Consider the following 21,712-nt stretch of genomic DNA (forward strand, 5'->3'; position numbering starts at 1 on the left):
ACATTAAAGTGTGCTACATAATCTAGTCCACATCTCTATTAGCTATTTAGAATCAATAAAAGGGAAACATGAACAGTGGGTGAAATACATGGAATCACCTTGTCTGACCAAATTCTCACCTATATAAACTAGGGTGAAAGGTGGCATTATTTGAGATCTGCAAATTGGTCACATGAGAAGAAAAAAATTCAGTTTGTCAGTTAATTCTGTGTTCTGGAAAACTGCATACTATCTGTTACTTAAAATACTTTGCTAATTGACATCAAAACCAACATGGGCTTTACCTCTGTTGAAAATGAGACACCTCTCTTATCTTTAAGCAACAAAAGACCCGATTCAAACTGATTCATACTGACAATTTATGGAAGGAAACATAAATGTTTAATCTGTTAGGTGCATTTGAAATACATGATTATCACAATTATTATCCAAATTTAATACCATTTGAGGCACTATACTACAAGCTGGAAGGTCATGGGTTCAAGTTCCGATGAGGTCTGTGGATTTTTTCACTTCACCTAATCCTTTCAGCTGTATTATGGCCCTGAGATTGACTCAGCCTCTAACAGAAATGAGTACCAGGAATTTTCCTGGGGCGTAAAGTGCGGCGGGCATGTAAGGCTGACAACCTCACTGCCATCTGTGAACCGACTGTCTAGATGTGGGACCCTCAAGGTCTCACAACCCTATGGGCCTCCACGGCTTGTTACAGGGATAGCTTTACCTTTTTTACCTTTCACCATTTAATACCATCTGGTATCTTCCCAGAGTCAGATTGCTGATATTATGCATTTACTTATTTTTCTTTCAAAATATGTTAACCAGAGCTCTATTTACAATTTTTTATAAGTACACATTGAAACCTGCCTTTCAGGTTTCTTTGGAGATCACTGAATTTGAGCACTAAACTGAGCAAAATCTTAAATAGAGGTACTTTAGCACTGAATTGATTGATTTGGGATTATTGAGACTAAACATCTGTATGGGGAAACCTTAAATCAAGGAACATTAAATGGAGGCTTCACTGTATTTTGTATCCAGTATCATGTACTGAACTTAAGGACAAAGAAATGGCAAACAATTCTTTGACTACGAACATTCATACTTGTTTATGAATTAGTTTCATTCATGTTGAGTGAATTTTGGTTTCTTCAGTCTGTGGATATCAAGCTTTTCTTATTTCAGAGCAGAGACTGCAACTGTGCGGCTAGATTCTTACTTAATTGAAATAATTCTTTTAACCAAGATTTCAATATAATATTTTAGCCAAACTTCTGTTATTACCTGTATGTCTGTGAAGAATGTCCCCTCCTGGGTTGTGCCACTGTGTAGATATTGTGTAAATCGAAGTTTCGGAGGAATGTATCACCTGCCCACCTGCTCACGCTGGTTCCTCACTTGTGGATTTTTATACCCTGAAGATGTAAGCGATACGTTCCTCCGAAACGTCGGTTTACACAATATCTACACAGCACCACATCCCAGAAGATGGCATTCTTCATAGTCACCACTGTGAAAACCTCAAATCTTACATGTGAGTGTGTGATTTATCCCCTGCCTGCAGGAACTGATCTATGTGACTGCTGCATGGCCCAGAGGATAAAAAGAGGTTGAAGATATTTCCCTGTGAGGCAGGGTAGTCGATAAGAGAAGGGTGCCCTGTCCTATTTTAGTGATCGGTTTCAAGATTTTTTGTCGATATGAGATTAGCACGTAGAAATTTGGTACTTAGGTACACCTACCATCACAGAGTTAAATAATTACATAATTTTAAGTTAATAAATTTCTAGAACTCATTAATTTATCTTAAGTGGATAAGTGTTTTCACCATCCAAATGCAACGTTTTTATTCTTGTCTTCTATTTCTGAATCTTCCTCACGCTCAGAGAAAGTTGCAACACCCTGCCATCATGGAAGCAATGTACCTGACTGCTGACAGTCAAGTGTGAGGCAAGAGAAGATATTTATTTCCCTGTGAGCTAGGGCAGTGGATAAGAGATGGGTGCCTTCTCCTACTTTAGTGATGTGTCAAAATTTGTTGTTGATATGAATTAGAGGAGCAGAAAGAAATCTGATACCTAGGTATAGCTGCCATCACAGAGCTAAAAATTATAAAATTTTCAGCTCACAGGAAAATTTCTGAAACTAATTAGTTTTAAATAACAAGCCACTAAGATTTGTATACATTTGTTAATTTTCAATAGTCACAGAGTTAAAAATTATATAATTTTCAGCTAATGGGGAAATTTCTATAACTCATTCATTTTAAATAATAAACCACTCACATTTGTATTCTGTAGTTAATTTTTGATAGTAGGAAGAAAGATGCTTTATAAGCATCTGTAAGGTTTTTGAACAATGTTTAGGTGTTTGACATCAAATGTGTATTACTCCTTCAACAATTTGACCATGAACTTTGAAAATTTTCAAGTGTACTTCATAAGCTAACTGGAGTTTGTGTTGCACTAAATAAATCAACCTTGTTTATTTGATCACTGTGTATTATTTTATAGTTCTGTGTGAATTATTACAACCAATAAAATACTTTGTGAACTCATGAACTATTGATGAGTGTTACAAGAACAGAAATTAAGGAGATCGTGATAAGGTCACGCCATAGATCAAGTGGTTAGTCACTGGCTTCCCACTGCAGCAGCCCAGGTTCAATCCTGCGTCTGGTCAAGTGTGATTTGTGGTGGACAAAGTGGCAGTAGGGCAGGTTTTCTCCGAGTACTTCGGTTCCCCTGTCAATCTTCATTCCACCAAATTCTCCATCATCATAATCACCCGGGGCAGATACAATAGGCCAATCAGTGGCCACCATGCCAAGCAGACCCAGATGGACTCCACCCCCCACTAAGCGAATTTAAAAAAAAAAAGGAGATCGTGATGGTGATGCTGCTGTTACTGTTAACATGCTATGAAATTAAACACTGCTGCTTATTACATAACAATAGCAGTGACCCAAGCTATAATGACATTATTCAATTACAATAAGACAAAACTCATGAAACTGCTTGGTCTTTGGCATTAATTTGCTATAAACATAATGTATTTTACAGCACACAAATTAAAGACACTAATTCTTCTTCTTCTTCTTTAATTCCTGTGTGATGCACTGGCTCTCCTGATATTGCCGAATTAACGCCTCCTGTACATCTGGCAAAACAGGTGAATATCTGCTGTATTCCATACTGAATTCGCCTTTCCCTTGGGAGCCGGATCTCAATTCAGAGGCATAACCAAACATGTCATTCAGTGGTACCTGAAATACACAGGAATGTTGAAGGACCACAATTATTTCATGCCTGAAAATTGTGTAAAAGTTAAATCTAGTAAAAGTTCATTATAGTTTGGTCTGTTACAATGTAGATCTGGATATAGCATAGGTATTAACATGTTCCCTGCGGGGGGACAAATCATACAGCCTGAATTCATTCTATTTTGAAGCACCCTCTGTAATGCATATTGCACATCTATTAATATAAATGTGCACACATTTTCTCCTCACTGATCTTACATAATAATTTGCTCCCTGTTCAACTGTGGTACCTATGCAGAGAACATTGATTCTACTATACACAAAACAGGGAGAAAATAGAGCACTCTTTCAATGGATTCCACTGCAGACATGGATTCTGCCCATTCTCTTATAATTTACTGAGGTGTATGGGTGTGATGTGCAATTGAATTCTTGCCTTCATGTGATGATACAACCCATTATCACAAATGAGACTTTGCTGACTGATGTACCTGGTGTGGAGGAAATCAAATATTCATAAAGAGGAAATGGAAAAATGAACAAGCAATGCATCAATGGCCAAATGATTCATACAATGACAAAGAGAATATTCCACAAGGAATAATTCATGAATGGATACAGAAAGATGCATCAGGATTACCATTTGGCAATGGAGACAAATAAATAAATATGGCTTGAGACAAATATGATAATGCAGTAAAAGTCTGGCATAACAGCCACAATTTTTAAGCGCAACTGTCTGAACGTGTGATCAACTGTCATCATACACAGTTACAGAAATGAGATTAGAGAGCAGGGCTGCACAATTTTTAAACATTAATAGATTAAACAGTGCCGTCATTACTGTCATCATCAACACCTCCACTTCCAATTCCACGTAAGCCCCCTACTTTCCCTAGTGCATGTCAATCTATTAGCTCTTCTTTCATATTACATATATTTTAAAATATACTGGTCTCATTAGGAGTGTTCTGCTAGGTCTGCCATCATATAATTTGTCTGATGTTTGATTTTCAGTTGCATGTAATTCATAACATATGTTAAGACACAGCACAACAATACATAATATTTTATTTTCCAGATGTATACTTCTTATTTTGTGCACAGAACTCCATTAAGTTCCACAATATCTGCATATCTGTAGTAATATGCTTGGCAGTAAGCAGGTTAAAGAAAAATGAATTAATGAGAATATGCAGTGATGCCTTGTGTGTTCCAGAACTCAGTAACTATCACCTTGGCAGCTGACAGTGTAGTTGGATGTGGGTAGGTGACCTGAGACACTTCTATTGCACTGATGCATGACACATCTTCACACCTCAATTTTAATACAGACCTTGAAAGTCAACAGATATATATGTGTATTGCTATTAACTTGCCTCTGCATGCACTGTGAACCACCCTTCAATGCCATCAGTGCTGGTGATGATACCATGACGCTTGTTCAACTGACCCATCACAGCCCCCTGGAACTCTTCTGGTACTGTTACCTCAACAGCCATGATTGGTTCAATAATTTGCCAGATACCTGATTCAAATACTGGAAGAATATACAGCACTTTTAAATTATGTAGCACAGGATCTATTCATAACACATGTCCATTCAGCATTCATCTGTGCATGGAATGAAGCAATATATCTATGGCTAAAAACATCTTCCATACATAGGGTGTAGCAAACAGCTGATCAATTTTTGATGTACTTGCAATGAAAAGTTGCAAAACTGCACCTATTGGAACAGCACTATATTTTATGTCTACAAATGGTGAAATGTGTTATTAGATGCCCTAAAATGCAACAAACAATTTATAAAACATACCTTCCCTTATGGCACCTTGAGCTGCAAGCATGAAAGATAGTTCATTGGAATCTACAATATGATGAGCACCGTCCTGTAGCCGAAATCTGATGCCTGACAGTTTATGACCACATAACAAGCCTGTAATGAACAGATATGGAGTCTGAATTTGCTAGCAAAATACAAACTGTATGTTTCTTTACAGTCTGTAACCATAGCAACAAATTTTAAGTGTTATAACATGGCAATAAGTTTTTTTCCAGTTTACACTAATTCTATTAACTATTCTATACAGTACGTCACAATAACCACAGTTTCTGCCTGCATGTATTCTATTCTCTGAATGTTGAGAATATTCCTTTGGTTCTTGGTACAAATGACTCACATAAACAATCATTATAAAGGGTAACAACTGACTAAAAGACCCTTATACCAATGGGATGTCATTATTCCTGGCCTAAGGTGTAGGTACTATGCTTGTTACTTTCACTATATAAGGCCTGGGCTTAAAATTTAATGCTTATTAAAGAAAACAAACTACGCATATACTGCCGGTGTACATCAAAATTAATACAACTGATTTAAGCCCTTTCTACCAAATATTTAAGATTTATTTTTGAAATGAGAAATGTTAGTGAAACAGAATGAAAAGTCCTGGTCAGAAATGAAGATCCAAATGGGGACTGAAGGCATACCACATGCTGGATAATCAGGCTTCAAGGAAACCTCAAGAGTGGAGATATATGAATATAAAACATCACCGGAATGGGGGAAGAGAAGACAGAAGAACTTGTGCCAGTGCCACTTTGAACAAAAAATTGACACACTAATTACCTTGGGATTAAACCTGGGCCTTCAGAAAGAGAGGTTGGCCATCCAAGAGTAGTGTGCGCACAACATACAAACAAAAAGAAAAAGAAGAAACCCCAGAACATCTGCATACAAACCTTTCTGTGCCATTATTCGGAATCCCCTCTCTACTCCTGGTATGAATTGCTTTGGCACATTTGTTCCTACAGTTTCATCAACAAATTCTAGTAATGTATTTTGATGTGGTGGTAAAGGCTGAAACAAATTTAAAAATTACATTATGAATAATGTAAGAATAATTGTGACCACATTGCATATAGGTGAATAGGTTCCAAAAGAGAAATCTACTAGTGACCAGAGGACTCCATTATCACCAAGTGTTCATACAAACCTGCACCAATTTCCATATCTTCCCTAACAAACCAATATAGTGTAATTACATGTAGTGAGATCACATGCTTAGCAAATATTTCTTTATGACAAAGCCCAATAAAAACCTAGTTACAGAATTTTTATTTACTGTAATAAATGTTCTACCTTCCAGAACCAGTACATAAACTTAGCGAGATTGTGGTCAAAATGACAACTGATATACACGTTTCTTCTCTGCCACAAATCGTTACCACATAATCTCTGGCAAATTGTCTCATTATGAACACTCACCTAACCCACACTGCTTGTCACATCATAATTATTCATTCCTTTGTTTCTAATCTGAGCTCTTCCTTCAGTGTATATTTCATGTCACTGTTTGAAAAATTCATTTACATTACTGATGAGGTAATTGTATTTATTCATATATATACTGCTTCTTTAATTATTTATATATGGAAACAAATTATTTTATCATAATTCTATACAGTAAATCTTATAAGAAGATTAACAATTTCTTGTAATTTTGCATAAACCCCATTTAATAAAAAATTCAACACACTGCAAGAAAAGCCCTATGGCCCTGGGGTCAACTCAGCCTCTCACAGAAATGAGTACCAGGAATATTCCTGGGGGTAAAGGGCAACTGGTGCGTAAGGCTGACAACCTTACCACCATCTCTGAGCCGACTGTCTAGAAAATGTGGGAGCCTCAACATCTCCCAACTCTATGGACCTCCACGGCCTGTTACAGGGATACCTTTACTTACTTACAAGAAAACCCATTATCTCAGTAATTCATTTTGTACAGATTTCACTGTGGTGCAAATGAAGGTGAACTGAAAGCTGCTTTCTTTTCAAAGGCAGGATTAGAATTGCCCTGAAATTTGAACACTTCATTATTATTGTTCACAGTATGAAAACTCACATAAGTTACGACCACAGATGTTTAAGAAAGTAAATATGCAGAGACTACTGATGACAATATCTTTCACTATATGACTAATCAGCTCTTTATCTGAGGGTATTAACTGGACATACAACTGAGAGTCATCTGTTCAGGAATTTATTGGCTGTTGTCGAACTTAAATATTGAACACCATCACTACAAGTCCATCAGTCGCTGTTTACCTCATTCAGGTCAACTAAAATCCTTGAAATGTAATGAATAATTTGAAGATTACTGTTCCACATACATCTGCAGTATCTACCTTTCCAAAGAAAGAACTGCTCTACACAGAGCCAGACAGCAAATTGTCAGTTACTTCATGTACAATCATGTAAAATAACCCTCAGCATCTTTATCACTGTAGTAATTGAATGAATGCCCCTGATGATGACACTTTGATGTCAAAACATGTTGCATTACCAATTAAGTTATAGTAAATTAATGACACCCTATGTTATATAATTTGATGGTACTCTGACAGGTTTTTAAATTTACTTCAGCCTTTCTAAGCCCAAATATTTTTTTTGGGGGGGGGGGAACTTCCAAACACTTGTAATTCATGTTCTTTGCTCACAATAACAAATTGCACTTCATACTCAAAGAACATGACTGGAAAATCTACTACACTGTATAATGAATTCTGAAAACTGATCTGAAAGTGCAACTGTGGATTTTTCAAAACTTGTGCATTCTTAGTCAATTCAGGAATCTGAAGTTCTATAGTTAAAATACTGTAACGTGTTTTGTTACTTAAGACGCCGTTCAGACTGTTAATTGATTTATTTAACAATCTACAAATAACGGCTACAATTAATTATAACACAGTTGCGGGGTTTCACACTTTATAACCCTATGCACAAATCAGTTCACTCTGTCTTCAGTAGTCTACACGTTTACAGTACGGGGGAGCTATACAAGTCTCCCTGAATTACACACTCCAAATATAACTGGTTATCACGAACTATCACTGATTCTCGCACACATGTCTGTAGCTCGTAACTTGCGAACTGAGAACTCGTTGATAACACATTCGCTCGACTACTACTGAACTCGGCGATGTCCACATTTCAACTAACTCGTAGCTGCTGTGCAGTTCCCTTATATAGCCGCAGTGCTTGCCTGTTGCATGCCACGTCACAGTAGGAATCGGTGCCACGTCATCCTGTTGTGTCACCGCGCGTTACGTTACCGTGCGGAGGGGGGGAGGGGAGCGCTGACTCACCCGCCGCGTCACTGCTTGTGGGGGGGGGGTTCTCCGTTGCACAACATGTCACAATACTTTTACTTATCAAGACATCCATTTGAATGAATTAATTACTGCCCAGGAGGATACTAAAATGAAGAATTATGGTACTGGTCAATTACCTCCATAACCCCTGTGACTCGAGCAAACTGTCCTGCCCCTCCAGACTGCTTTTTATGGAGATAATCAAATTCACAGGGAGCCAAAAGAGTTTCACGGAATGATACTTTTGGTTTCCCAAGGTGAACAGGACAACCATACTCCCTCTCCATGCGCTGAAATAAATTAGGAACATAGTAGAAAACTAAAAACTGGAAATAACTGTTCACTTAAACTCAGAATCTTTTTTCTTTTCATCTCATACATATGTTAGGCTCTTAAACTTCCAATTACTTGAAGTGAAACCATCTCAAGCTACCACTGAATAGAAGTAGGAAGCTGGTACATAAAACAGACATTCAGTTTCAATTAATATGAGTTTATGGCATATCAGTTGTTAGCATACAAGATTAGTAAGCAAAGTGTTATGTGTTTTATCCTGATTGCTGCCACTAAACACAGTGTGTGTCAGTGAAATGTAATTGTTTTCAAAGCCCTGCTGTAATTTACTGAATGAAATGGAGGAAGGCATTACTGTTAACTGCATTCTGATCTATGTAGTTGCTTCCAACAGTAGAGAGAATTGGGTGGTCGTGCCACAACACATGTTCATGGTTACATTTCAACATTTACTGAATGTAAGTATGTACTACATGTCCAAAGGAGATTTAGGCACAAGTTTCACATGTCATGGGCAGCATTTCTTTTTATTCAGACCATTTCCTACTGCACAGCACTTTATATACCACTGCTGCACCCTGTACACTCACATATGCAACAATATTATTCTACCTACGTTGTTCTGCTGGTCCTGTTATCCATCTTTAATTCAGAGGATTTATCACTCTGCATTCTGCCAATATAGAAAATTGAACTGTTTCTGTAATCTAATCATCCAAATTGTATGGGTTTATTTTGCAGTCTTTCCACATATATTTTGTGACCCATGTAATGCAGCCGCATTGTTTCTGAATTCTGAATGTTTTCAAATTATAAGAAGATATACGAGACAGATTGAGATTAGCTCTTCTAAGGGATTCAACTGAGTAGGTGTCTTCTCCCTCCCCCTTTTTGCCTGAAGACAGAAACAGATCCAGTTTCCGAAACATAGCGTTTTCTATTCTCTAGAATACTGGAAGATGGAAAAAGTCGAAAAACCCAGTAATTCTGTGTGTTATACACCATCATCGAACCCTTTAGAATCTACATGCGACACTATTGTTAACATTGTGACTGTAATCTATATAGGCTATATTGTATTAAAATACTGACACAATTTTCCAATATAGAACTGATATGCTGTAACAGATGACCGCACTATTTTATATTTACTTCTTAAGCAGGATACTTAATTAAGTCATGAAAAAGGCTAATTTAATTTGAATTGAACTTGGTCCAGGGTTTCTGTATATAAACTGAAATGCTGTCTATGAATCTCCACCTTCACCACAGTCCAGTTCACATCTTCACTCTGCGTACAGCCAAGAACTGGGTCACAGGTGAAATTACAAATGAGGACTGAGGTCATAATAATGTGCTGGCTGTTCAGATCTATCACACAGAGCAGAGGCACTGGCAGAGAAAACCTGCCCCAGTGACGCCATGTCACAAGCCTTATGTTTATGGTATTGAAAGTGAGTCTGTGTGGTAGAAATGTCAGAAACTAGTGGTTGAGATATGCACAGCCCTGTAACCTCAACAGTGATGTTGTAATACATTGTAATGTACATAAAGAATGTCATAAGGTAAAATCTCACCTGGGCATATATTTCCAAATGAAGCTCTCCCATTCCTGACACAATGGTTTCCTTATTATCAACATCATAAGTGAACTGAAATGTGGGATCCTCTTTTGTGAATCGAGCTACAGCCTTACTGAAGTTATCACGATCCTTTGAATTAACAGGCATAATTGACATTGACACAACAGGATCAGGAATATGGATTGATTCCTGTAAAAGAAAAGATGGTTGCATTAAAAACTAATACAGTACTTAATTGCAAAATTTATCCACCACTTTACCAAAACAATTTTGTCTGAAAGTTGTGGTGAATAAAAAATGTGAAATACTACTTTACAGAGTACAATTTTGCACACAGAAAAATTACAGTAGCACCTCGATTCCAGAAACAATTTTTGTTATATATGTCATGCACAAATGTGCATGCTTATGGTCACAGGCCAAATGATGAATCACCCATCTGCCTATTACTGTAGCATTCCCAAATTAGGCATCTCTCAATGTTCAGTGCAATATATCTTATAGGATGTCTTGACATGCCAATTTAACCATGGTAATGCAATTAGGATATATAATGTTACTTGATACTTGTCATGTCTCAAGCAATCAGTGTTATCAATGCAATCTGTTACCACACCCTGCAGTTAACAATCATGCACTGAGATGATAAGCACTGCTCTTAAGGCCTTACAGTGAACTCACAGGACGTTTCAGCCATGACACCATTGTTGCCATGATCCCACTGTTGTCTGCAGTTTCTTTATGGAGGGAGAAATGTGTTGGCAGAACTCAAATCCATGCATGTCACACAAAAATTAACAATTTTTCATTGTCTATCCCTCTAAAAGGAGCATGTTCTGTTGTTGGTAATTTTTTACTGTTTTGAAGAAACAGAGTGCGACAGACCGCCAGTCAGAGAGACACACTGGGCGATTACATACATAGACGGCCTTCTTGAATGTGACATCAAACTACACCACACAGCATTACATCCCAGAAGACCACAATCTTAAGAGAGAAATAACAACATTATATAAAGATCCATTCCATAATTACCATTGACAAGTTCAACTTATTGTCAGTTACAAAAGTGTCACCACTTGCACAGTCAACACCAAAGAGTGCAAATATATCTCCTGCATATACCTCATTCACATCCTCCATTTCAGTGGAATGTAAACGTACTAAACGAGGAATGCGAACCTGCAAGAATACATGAATCAGTCAGTAAAATAAAACACGAGTTCAAGTGAAAGTAAGCTGAGGTTACTTCAGTCAACAACATTATAAAACATACAAATTAAAACCTTTTTCTTAGTTCTGACGTTGTACAAATATTCTCCTTTCCCCAGCACTCCTTGATAACATCTAAGGTAAGTAAGCTGACCAAATTTTCCTCCTTCAAGCTTGAATGCAAGGCCGACAAAAGGATGGGTATTACTCCGTTCAGGTCTCAAGATTATTTTCTCTGTTTCTTGCCTGAAATAAAGTCAATAAATGCAATTTATGTACATACAGGTACGTGATGTTACGTCAGACTCACAAGAAGAGTTTTAACAAGAGTTGACAGTAACACCTGGTACAGTACTAATATAACTGGCTTTGCTTTTACTAGTACTAACATGACAGCTATTCAGAAAGTAACCTCTGGCAAGCTTTTAACAAAAAAACAATAAGAAAAAATGTATTATATACAAAAAATATGTACATACTTAAGCTACTTCTTCACATAGCCATTGCTAGAACTGAGGCACCTGTCTTATCAGGGAATAAGATTTTGTTTGCCTGTGTCAAAAAAGTATGCCACCTGTGAGCTCAGCCACATTTTGACACCTTCAATCAGCTCCACATTACTGTTAACGTGCAATTATCTCAACCAGTACTTCAGGTAGATACGTGGGAACAGGTGGTAGTTGCTCAGAGCAGATCGGGGCTGTAAGGAGAGTCGTCAAATGACGCCCAGTTGAAATGTTCCAGCAGTGCTCAGGTGCAAGCAGCTGTACTCATATGCAGATGAGCCTCGTCATGGAGAAGCATTAACATAGATGTCAGCATTCCACGCTTTCTGTTCTGAATGTCCCTACACACTTCTTTTAGTGTTTCGCACACAAAATTCTGATATTGTGGTCCTTGTTGTATGAATTCCAGCATCAGAACTTTCTTTCTGTCCCAGAAAACAGTTACCATCAGCTTTCTGGTAGACGTTTGTTTACAATTTTTGGCTTGTTTGGTGAACATGTGTGCATCCAATGCTTTGTCTGCTCTTTAGTTTCAACACTAACAAATGAAACCCATGATTCATCACCTGTTACTCGTACGACGTGACTAAGAACTTCAACACCATATTTGTAGCATCACTAAAAAAATCAAAGCCAAGGCCATTCTCTGCATTTTATGAGCACCCACAAGCATTTTGAAACCCACCTCACCCAAAATGTGTGATAGCCTAGCCTAACTGTGATAATCTCACAAAAAACACTGCATGAAATTAATGGAAATTCATACAGAAGTTCTGAAATTGTTCCACAAATTTTTTGATCAACACTTTGAACAAGAATATCAGTCACTACAGATGGCCGAACATTTCACTCTTCATCGTGAACATTTGTTTGCCCATCTTTGAACATTCTACACTACTGTCTTACAGTTCCTTCACTCTCATTACATTTTGGCCTTAAAACACCACGCATAATTCACAATGGATTCCTGCAGCACTTATGTTTTTAGAGTGAAGAAAGCAGATAATAGTAAAAATTTCACAGCTTACAGGATTGTCAATCAATATTGAATTTAAATTCATCTCACTTTAAAATTCTTGATGCTGCCAATCACTAATAAGGAAGGTATAAACAAAATAAATCAGAAAAGGGCCAAGAACTAACCCTTCTTTCTCCTGCAGTGCAACATTCTCCACTTCTCCTGGATTAGGCAAATAACTGAGAACTGCATCTAGTAGGGGCTGAACTCCTTTGTTCTTCAGTGCACTACCCATTACTACTGGAGTGAAAACTCGGTGGAGGCAGGCACGGCGAATAGCAGCCATAATATCTCTTTCAGTTGGAGACTTCTCTTCTGCATAAATTGAATGGTTCATTAGATTTCCAACATATATAAGTCACAAATATACAAATTTGCAATGAATATACAGTAAAATAACTGTATATTTGTACAGAATTCTTTTATGATCCAAACATATAAATCTTATATGTAGAAAAATTTTGCATGGAGCAGAAACTATAGGACTTCAGCACTTAAGGCCAAGTAAGTGAATACGTATAGAAAAGACTGTATCGCAAGTTGACCCACTTCAGTAAGAATACTAGTATCTGTATCAGGATGGATATTTCAGTATTGCATTCACTTCCAATCACCTCCTACCCTCACAACCTACGTCACCACATTCCATCTTAATGTTACATCCTACCCACTTCTTGATGTTCCTGTCACGAACTTTCTAAGAGGTCTCCACACTAAAAATTCTGCATGTCAGAATAGCCAGTTTCTGGACTAAGATCTGAACATGTGATCTCCTGAATATGAAGCAAAAATACTACCCACTCAACTGTAATATTCAGTGCCTACAGTGTCACTACCACTCCAATCTGCTTACTCATAATGATACAGTCTGCATGACATGTCTCATACTTTCACTCATTTTCATTATAACAATATTTCATTTTTTTTAGACAAATTTGCAAAATGTGCAGGATTAAATTTCACTGACTATTATATACATATATCTGTACGGCCTGACTGCAGTATAAGCTGTAGTTCAACACAGAAAACAATTCATAAGAGACAGTACTTGGCACTTACCCAGAAACATTTCCCCTAATATTTCATCCACATTCGACACATGTTCTATCAGCTCCTGCCTTTTGTCTTCAGATTCACACCTCATTTCACATGGAATTTCATCTTCACGTACAACCTCTCTGCATAACCAACACAAAACAATATTTTATAACTTAGGAAATTACTCTAGTTCTGAGATCTAGAAGCATCTGTACAAAATTAATACACAAACTGCAACATTTCATTACATTTTAATTCTCTTAATACTGTTATCTTGGTAAGAGAGTTGAACCAGGTACCTTCCAGATTTGAGATGAACATTTTGATGATAAGTCATGTCATCAGCATGAGAAGTATAAGTAACCAGTGTACTAATATTGAACTAAAATAAACTCAATAAACATTTAACAAAACAGTAATTACAAAACAAATTGTGGCACCACATTATGCATACCAATCACTGGTGACAAGGGACTGGCATGAACAATATGATATTTTAGCTTCATCAGTAAGGTCAAGAGTTGTTGAGAAATGATTGGTATTAACCATACCTTATAAAACTTTATCAGGTGATTATTGAATCATGCTTGGCTGTTGGACAACAAACTTGCTTGTCATCCTCAGCTAATATTTGGCTATTTTCAGCTTAAATGCCATTCAAATCTTTGCAAGGCTTAACTTTTCATCACCAAGTGTTGGCTGCAACATTGCTTACTTTCAAAGCTGTTTTTTGGGGTTTTAAAAAAACTGAACACACAAATTTTAACAATCAACAATCAAGGAACTTGATTGTTGATTGTTAATTGGTTAATGTGTCACATTTGACGGAAGGAACTTGATTGTTAATTGGTTAATGTGACGGACCAGAATGAAAGACCTTAAACACAAATTTTGTTCCTCTCATTAGCTACTGGGAGCTGTACATGAGGTTCAACATACACTTGAACATACATGTATATGAGATAATGAAGTTCAGGTATAACAATTGGATTGCATATATGAAACTGCCAACATACAATACAATGGCCACCTCATCCACACCTCTCAGCTCTTCACAGTGCCTCAATAAATATATGAGCCTCAAACATTTTTATACATCCTTGTACTTTCCTTTTTGTTCTCCTTTGAATTTTATGAAATGTAATTCTGTTTAGGCATACAAAATTTGCAATATTTATAACATAAATATATATCTTAAAATACATTATTAATTTCTACTAACCCAAATTGCCCATCGAAATACAAAGCTTTCTGCTTTATCAGATCAACTACACCTTGTGTTTCACCTTCTAGACCAATAGGCAGTTGTAAAAATGCAGCATTATGACCAAGTTTGGACCTCATTTGAGACAGCACTCTACTGGGGTTGGCTCCCAGTCGATCAAGTTTGTTAATGAATGCCAGGCATGGAACATTATATCGCTTCATTTGTCTGTTAACTGTCATAGTCTGACTCTGTACTCCACCCACAGCACAAAGAACTAGAATGGCTCCATCCAACACTCTCAACGATCGTTCTACTTCCACTGTGAAATCAACATGACCTAGAACACATGATAAAACATTACTGATAGTATTCATCACCAAAACAAAATAGTAATCATAAAAATTATACCTTGTGGCAAAATTTGAGAACAAAATTAACTCTCAAGTATTAAGAGTGAGGAGATGGAGACAAATCTGTTAAAAGTATACTGATCCTAAATGTTCTTTGCTGTAGAACAGTGATACACAAATTGTGTTCTGTTCTAAAGTTTTCATTATGATAAAGTAAGTATAGGTAAAGTTGTCCCTGCTGGTCACGGTAGCTGAGTGGTCTAAGGCGTGCACTGTCTTCGCTCGCTCGGAAGCCAGGATCGTGGGTTCAAATCCCACTCAGGGCATGGATTGTGTGTGTTTTTCTGTGTTTGTCTACAGGTAGAGGCCTTGCAACGAGCTGATCACTCACCCAAGGAGTCCTACCATATGTGTAAGATCTAGAAAAACCGAAGTGAAATGAGTTCATGGAGGAAGGCCTAGGCCCACTGGGGCTGTAGTGCCAAGGAAAAAAAAAAAACTGTCCCTACACTTCATTAATTAATCACCATGCCATTAAGATGTATGTGGAGTGGAGGTGCAGCTCCACCACTCTTGACCTTGGCACTAGATGGATGTGAGTCCATGATATGTATACACTTGCTGTCTTGTAGTGCGCTCAATTTCACCTGTTACTTCACAACATGTTTCGGCAACACAGTGCCATCATCAGGTGCCCGAATTACACTAATCTATTTCATTGCTTGCCTTTATAAAATTATTTAAAAAGTGCGTATTTGTCAACTATAATAAATTTACACACACTAAAACTTGTTAAGATTATTCATCTTATGTGTCATAATTAAAACTTGTGTGTGGTTCTTCCACTGTGGGGGTCGTTTTTCTTATATTCTGTGTAAACCGTGTCTTGTGATGTGTGTTCCCTTCTTAGCTGAGAGTGTTGTTACAACACTCGCAACTAAGAAGGAAACACACAACACGCAAGTTTTAATTATGACACGTAAGATGAATAATCTTAACAAGTTTTAGTGTGTGTAAATTTATTATAGTTGACAAATACGCACTTTTTAAATACTTTTTAAATAATTTTATAAAGGCAAGTAATGAAATAGATTAGCACAATTAGGGCACCTGATGATGGCACTATGTTGCCGAAACATGTCGTGAGGTAACAGGTGAAATTGAGTGCACTACAAGACGGCAAGTGTATACATATCATGGATGAAAATCAGTGCAACAGGACGCTAAAATACAACATTATGGATGTGAGTGGTCGGTATCATGCCCAGGCCACTATAGACCCCTGAGGAAGGAGCCCGCAGTACCCAACGGATAGGAAGCTCACTGGACCACAGAGGCAGTTTGGACACAGTGTAAAATAAAAAAAAAAATACTTGCCCTTGGCAGGAATCAAACCTTGGCCATCCAGCCCGTGCGCATTGCTATACTCACTCACTTTCCCAGCTCCTAAGAACGTTTTTATTAAAATTACAAATTCTGAATTCTGTTTCAATAATCAAGTCACCAATTAGCACCTATAAATACCACGAAATATAGTAAAATCATTCATCAAATGCAGTATTATGAAGAGTAATGTGCTAAAATATTTTAGTTCAGGATAAGGACCAATGGCGCACTCTTGTATACACAGTTGTACAAAAAATGCGAAACTTCCTTCCAGCTGTTTTGTTAATTCCTCAGAACTTGGACCTTATGCAATCTAAGGTTCATATTTGAGGTTACCTAACTCCAAAACTGGTGTATGGAGGAGTGTTGATACAGGTGGTAGAGTAACTACGTAAATTTTCTTCTCAGACACAACTAATTCTGAATAGTACATGAAACACACATTTTGGTCATTTATGTGTGGCTGACAGATGAAGAATAGCACACAGACCAGCTCCTGGGCCCACTCTCTCTGCTATCCAATAAATACTGAAGTCTCCTTCCAAATGGGTAGAGTGGCCAGGACATAAAGCTGACTACTCTCCTCCATAGAGTGCTGAGGTCAAGAATGGTGGAACTATACCTCCATATCTTCAAGGCATGATTATTAATTAATTAAGCACAGCGATTACTTTACATTTAACACTTTGTGGACCGGTCACATAATATTATGCTTTTCGCTTTTAAACGTGGCAGACTGGTGGGATAATATTATGATTTTAAAACACGTTATGTTGCAACACACTATACCTTGCTCTGGCACCACGCAGATGCATAACTGGTGTGTAACAGACCTCCCGAATGTTTGCTTAGTAGTCAGTAACATGACCTCGCCATTTTCCTATCCCACTCCAAAGGAAAATGCCTTTGTTTGTCTTCAAGCTGTATGCACCAGGCAGTAAGTTAGTAGTTCAATATGGATCAAGGACAAAAGCAGTTGAAGACCAAGCAATCTCTCGGAGAACAAGAAATATCTGACTTGTTCTCCGATGAGCTATCTGACATGCCTTGTGAGATGTGTAGTGATAGTGACTCAGACAGTGGCAGTGACAGGGGACAACAGAGAATTGTGGCCACAGACAGTAAAAGTGACGGTAACTCCAACGAAAATGCGGGTAGTAACATTGCGGGGACAGCCACATGGGGAAAAGTAGACAAAACGCCTACTTTGGGACAGTTTATTGGAAATTCAGGGGTGAAACAAATTCCATCGGACACCATGGGCTACAGACCAGATGGTGGCGGCAGAACCAGAGTCAGATGCAGACTTAGTGTGACTGGGCCCATCAACTCCCACCCCATGCAGGCCTTATGTGGACCCCCCCCGGGCGACTCTCGGGTGATATGCGGAAACATACCCTCGTGAAAATTGTGAAGAGTGAACATTCCAAGGGGAAGCATCCTTCTAGGCAATGCCGTGTTTGCACAGTTCACAAAAAAAGAAGTATGACTGTCTACATTTGCAAGTTCTGTGTAATGCCACTCCACAAAGGGGAATGTCTCCAGAAATATCACACTCTCAAGCACTTCTAGGAGTATTGGTAAGTGTTCTCCAAAAATTTTAGTTCATAAAATTAATTAGGAGATTTTATATTAATTTTTAAAGTAAACAGTGCACAAGATAGGGTAGTAGGTTTAAAAATGCCGGTCCCCATGGTGAGTTAAATATTTAAATTGCCGGTCCGCAAAGTGTTAACATAAAAATAATGGCAGTATACATTCTCCACACAATACCCTGCTACTGCTCATACAGTATAGATATCCACGTACACTTGGCATGAATTGTCTGCAGACAAAATGTTCAGTAGTAATCTATGGCCAATGCACTTCTTGACCTCAACCCATATAATTTCTATTTATGGAAAACTTTAGAACAAAAGACATATGGATTAAGCTCTCACACAACTGAAGAAGAGATGGAGGACAGTGTTAAGGATGGGAGGATTACATAAGTGCAGTAAAGAGAAATGAAGGGAAAATGAGAACATGACATTACACATTCATTACTGTTAGTGTATTATATAGTATGTTTCATTTTTCTACTAATGTTTGTGTGCTCTTTTGTTTGAATGTGTTTGTGCGTGTTATTTGTCTGTTGTCTTATTGTAGTACCACTGCAACCAGGCAAAAACCAATTTGCAGTTAAATAATACATAATAACAATTTGTACTGTTTGTATATACAGAAGAATCATGTAGGTTCAAGTTTCTAAAGCCAAATGCCATGTCTAATGGTAGGAATGTAGGAAAAGGAGAACCTTGTTATGCAGTGAATTTCATGCAAATAAGGCAGAAAATTCTCAAACGTCTCAGGTGGAAGAGTTGGATGCTCTTCCATTCAAGTCATATCAGCTCTGCTTCAGACTGCTAGTGCAATCAGTGAATCAAATAAAATTTATCAAGATTACAGCAGATATTTGAAATTGTTCTGCATGCATTCCTTACACTGCCATAAAATGTTTGCATTGACATACTGAAATACTTTTTATTATTATTATGTAGCACTGAGTGTTACTCTTATCTGCATTTTCCAAATAATTAGTTATTCAATAATTACAGTGTCAAGGGATACATGTGGTCACTTCCATAACATCCTAACAATCACGAATCTCAATGCAGGTCATCAGAACTAACAAGATAACCTTCTGCTTTTGACATCATTAAAATGGTGAAATTCACAAAGCAGAAGTAAATAAAGGAATTAAGAAACCAAAAAAGATTTTCATAAATCTGTTTATGCAAATTCAGGCATTTTCCAAAAGTATGTACATCTGTCTTTCTTACAACATGCACAAGTGTGACACCTTTCATTCATCACATGACAAAGGACAGTATTACACCAACCTTAGGAATGTGATTAAATTACTTGTTTCAAAGATGCTGTTCATAAATTGTGACATACCACCAACTTCGATAACTGGCAACAGTCCAGCCCTCATTACCTCATGTTCACAGGATACTTCTTTCTTCAGTTAGATGTCTTAAATTCTTGCCCACATTTCACTTATCTTATACACTAACATCATTTATAACTCTGTGACCTATATTATGTTTACTAACCAGGTGTGTCTATTATATTGATATTGTGATCTTTCCAAAGTGTGTATGTAGCTGCAGACTGAATTGTTATGCCTCGTTGTTTTTCAAGTTCCATTGAATCCATTGTAGCTCCAATATTATCTTTCCCTTTCACCTGTGGAATTTATGAATCTTATTAATTACACTGATATTATTATGAAAACTAAAAATTATAAACTATATGAAACTACTAGCTTGATAACATACCTCATGCATTTCAGAAATTCTCCCAGTATAAAATAAAATTCGTTCTGTAAGTGTTGTTTTTCCAGAATCAATATGCGCTGAGATTCCTATGTTGCGAATATACTCTAAGGCTTTGTGCTCTGCATATTTAGCATATGACGCCATATACGCTACATTTTCCTGTGAATATAAACCACAAGCATAAGAATAAGAACATAACGTTACCTTTAAATATGCAGAACAAAACTATTATAAAATATGCAACGTGAATAAACATATAACAAAGAAGAAAGCAGTCTTCTGGGATTTGGCACCGTGTATCTGTGGTGTTAACCGACGTTTCGGAGGAACGTATCGCCTCCATCTTCAGGGTAGAAGAAAAAATATAGAAGAAATCTGCAAGCAAAGAGACCGTGAGAACCGGTAAAAGCTTTACGTTCCTCCGAAACGTCGGTTAACACCACAGATACACGGTGCCAAATCCCAGAAGACTGCTTTCTTCATAGTCACCGCCGTGAAAACCTCAAATCTTACAACCTGTAACAACTTAATTTTTTATTTTACACAACTGGAAGAAGTCATCAATATCTATAAGCCCAATTTAATGACATCCTTAAACTCCTAATATCATATATGTTAGACAAGTCTCGACGGACCTGTACATAAACTGAAAATAAACAGCGTGAGAATTTATGTACAATCTCACAATTATAACATCCCCAAACTAACGCTACAAAATATTTATATTGTGATCTTCTGGGTTACAACACCGTACACATTGTTGGTAACAGCCTAAAAGGTTATATTTTATCGTAACTCAGTGATCTTCTGGGTTACAACACCGTACACATTGTTGGTAACAGCCTAAAAGGTTATATTTTATCGTAACTCAGTGATCTTCTGGGTTACAACACCGTACACATTGTTGGTAACAGCCTAACAGGTTATATTTTATCGTAACTCAAAAAACCACAAAATTCATCAGCTCCGCATGAACTCCAATCTTGTATAAAAATATATGAGATTCAACAATTAACTTGAGATTTTATAATGTAACTGTTGCTTTTCTACGATAGGTCTCACAGATTCGGAAGGCCATATGTAACTATATATAAAGCAATATTAGGGACAATCTAACCTCACTTTAAACCATACATACACTCGTACTCAACAATACCTCTAGTATGTTGGACTGTATAGTTCTTCTTTTTAAAACTCCCGAACTCCTCGAAAATAAGTTAAAAATTGCCATTTTCCGTATTTCTAAGTCATGTGCAATTTCCGGAACCGTCGACTACCCACAACTTAAGCGCATCCAACGAACATAACCTAACACGATACGCACGGTACTAACTACAGAAATACAGACACTGACGTGCCAACATTAACCTAACCCCT

At 37.3% G+C, this 21,712-nt stretch overlaps 1 protein-coding gene across 3 annotated transcripts; it reads right to left on the reverse strand.

Moving 5' to 3' along the window:
- Positions 1–2,807: 2,807 nt before the first annotated feature.
- Positions 2,808–21,673, reverse strand: LOC111866086 (elongation factor G, mitochondrial). 3 transcript variants are annotated; one of them, XM_023854662.2, is made up of 14 exons: positions 21,492–21,673; positions 20,336–20,494; positions 20,111–20,243; positions 15,292–15,613; positions 14,091–14,209; positions 13,157–13,346; positions 11,582–11,753; positions 11,331–11,477; positions 10,290–10,484; positions 8,556–8,708; positions 6,008–6,125; positions 5,082–5,201; positions 4,642–4,802; positions 2,808–3,265 (listed from the first exon to the last, which is right to left on the reverse strand). In XM_023854662.2, exons 1-14 carry the CDS (start codon positions 21,564–21,566, stop codon positions 3,080–3,082), a joined length of 2,250 nt encoding a protein of 749 aa, XP_023710430.1. In that variant the 5' UTR covers positions 21,567–21,673; the 3' UTR covers positions 2,808–3,079. The 3 variants fall into 3 exon arrangements, with proteins under 3 accessions (XP_023710430.1, XP_033608038.1, XP_033608041.1); XM_033752147.1 differs by having other exon boundaries at positions 21,474–21,673; XM_033752150.1 differs by lacking the exon at positions 21,492–21,673 and adding an exon at positions 21,453–21,473.
- Between the last annotated feature and the right edge of the window lie 39 nt (positions 21,674–21,712).

Source organism: Cryptotermes secundus, unplaced genomic scaffold (assembly GCF_002891405.2).
Source record: "Cryptotermes secundus unplaced genomic scaffold, Csec_1.0 scaffold1054, whole genome shotgun sequence".
NCBI lineage: Eukaryota > Metazoa > Arthropoda > Insecta > Blattodea > Kalotermitidae > Cryptotermes > Cryptotermes secundus.

Excerpts from the sequence above, each read along its gene's own strand:
- LOC111866086 (XM_033752147.1), bottom strand. The coding sequence starts at position 21,566 with ATGGCAATTTTTAACTTATTTTCGAGGAGTTCGGGAGTTTTAAAAAGA. Across the intron at positions 11,754-13,156 it reads GCACTGCAGGAGAAAGAAGG|GCAAGAAACAGAGAAAATAA; the intron begins GTTAGTTCTTGG and ends ACTTTATTTCAG. Across the intron at positions 10,485-11,330 it reads ATAAGTTGAACTTGTCAATG|GAATCAATCCATATTCCTGA; the intron begins GTAATTATGGAA and ends TTTCTTTTACAG.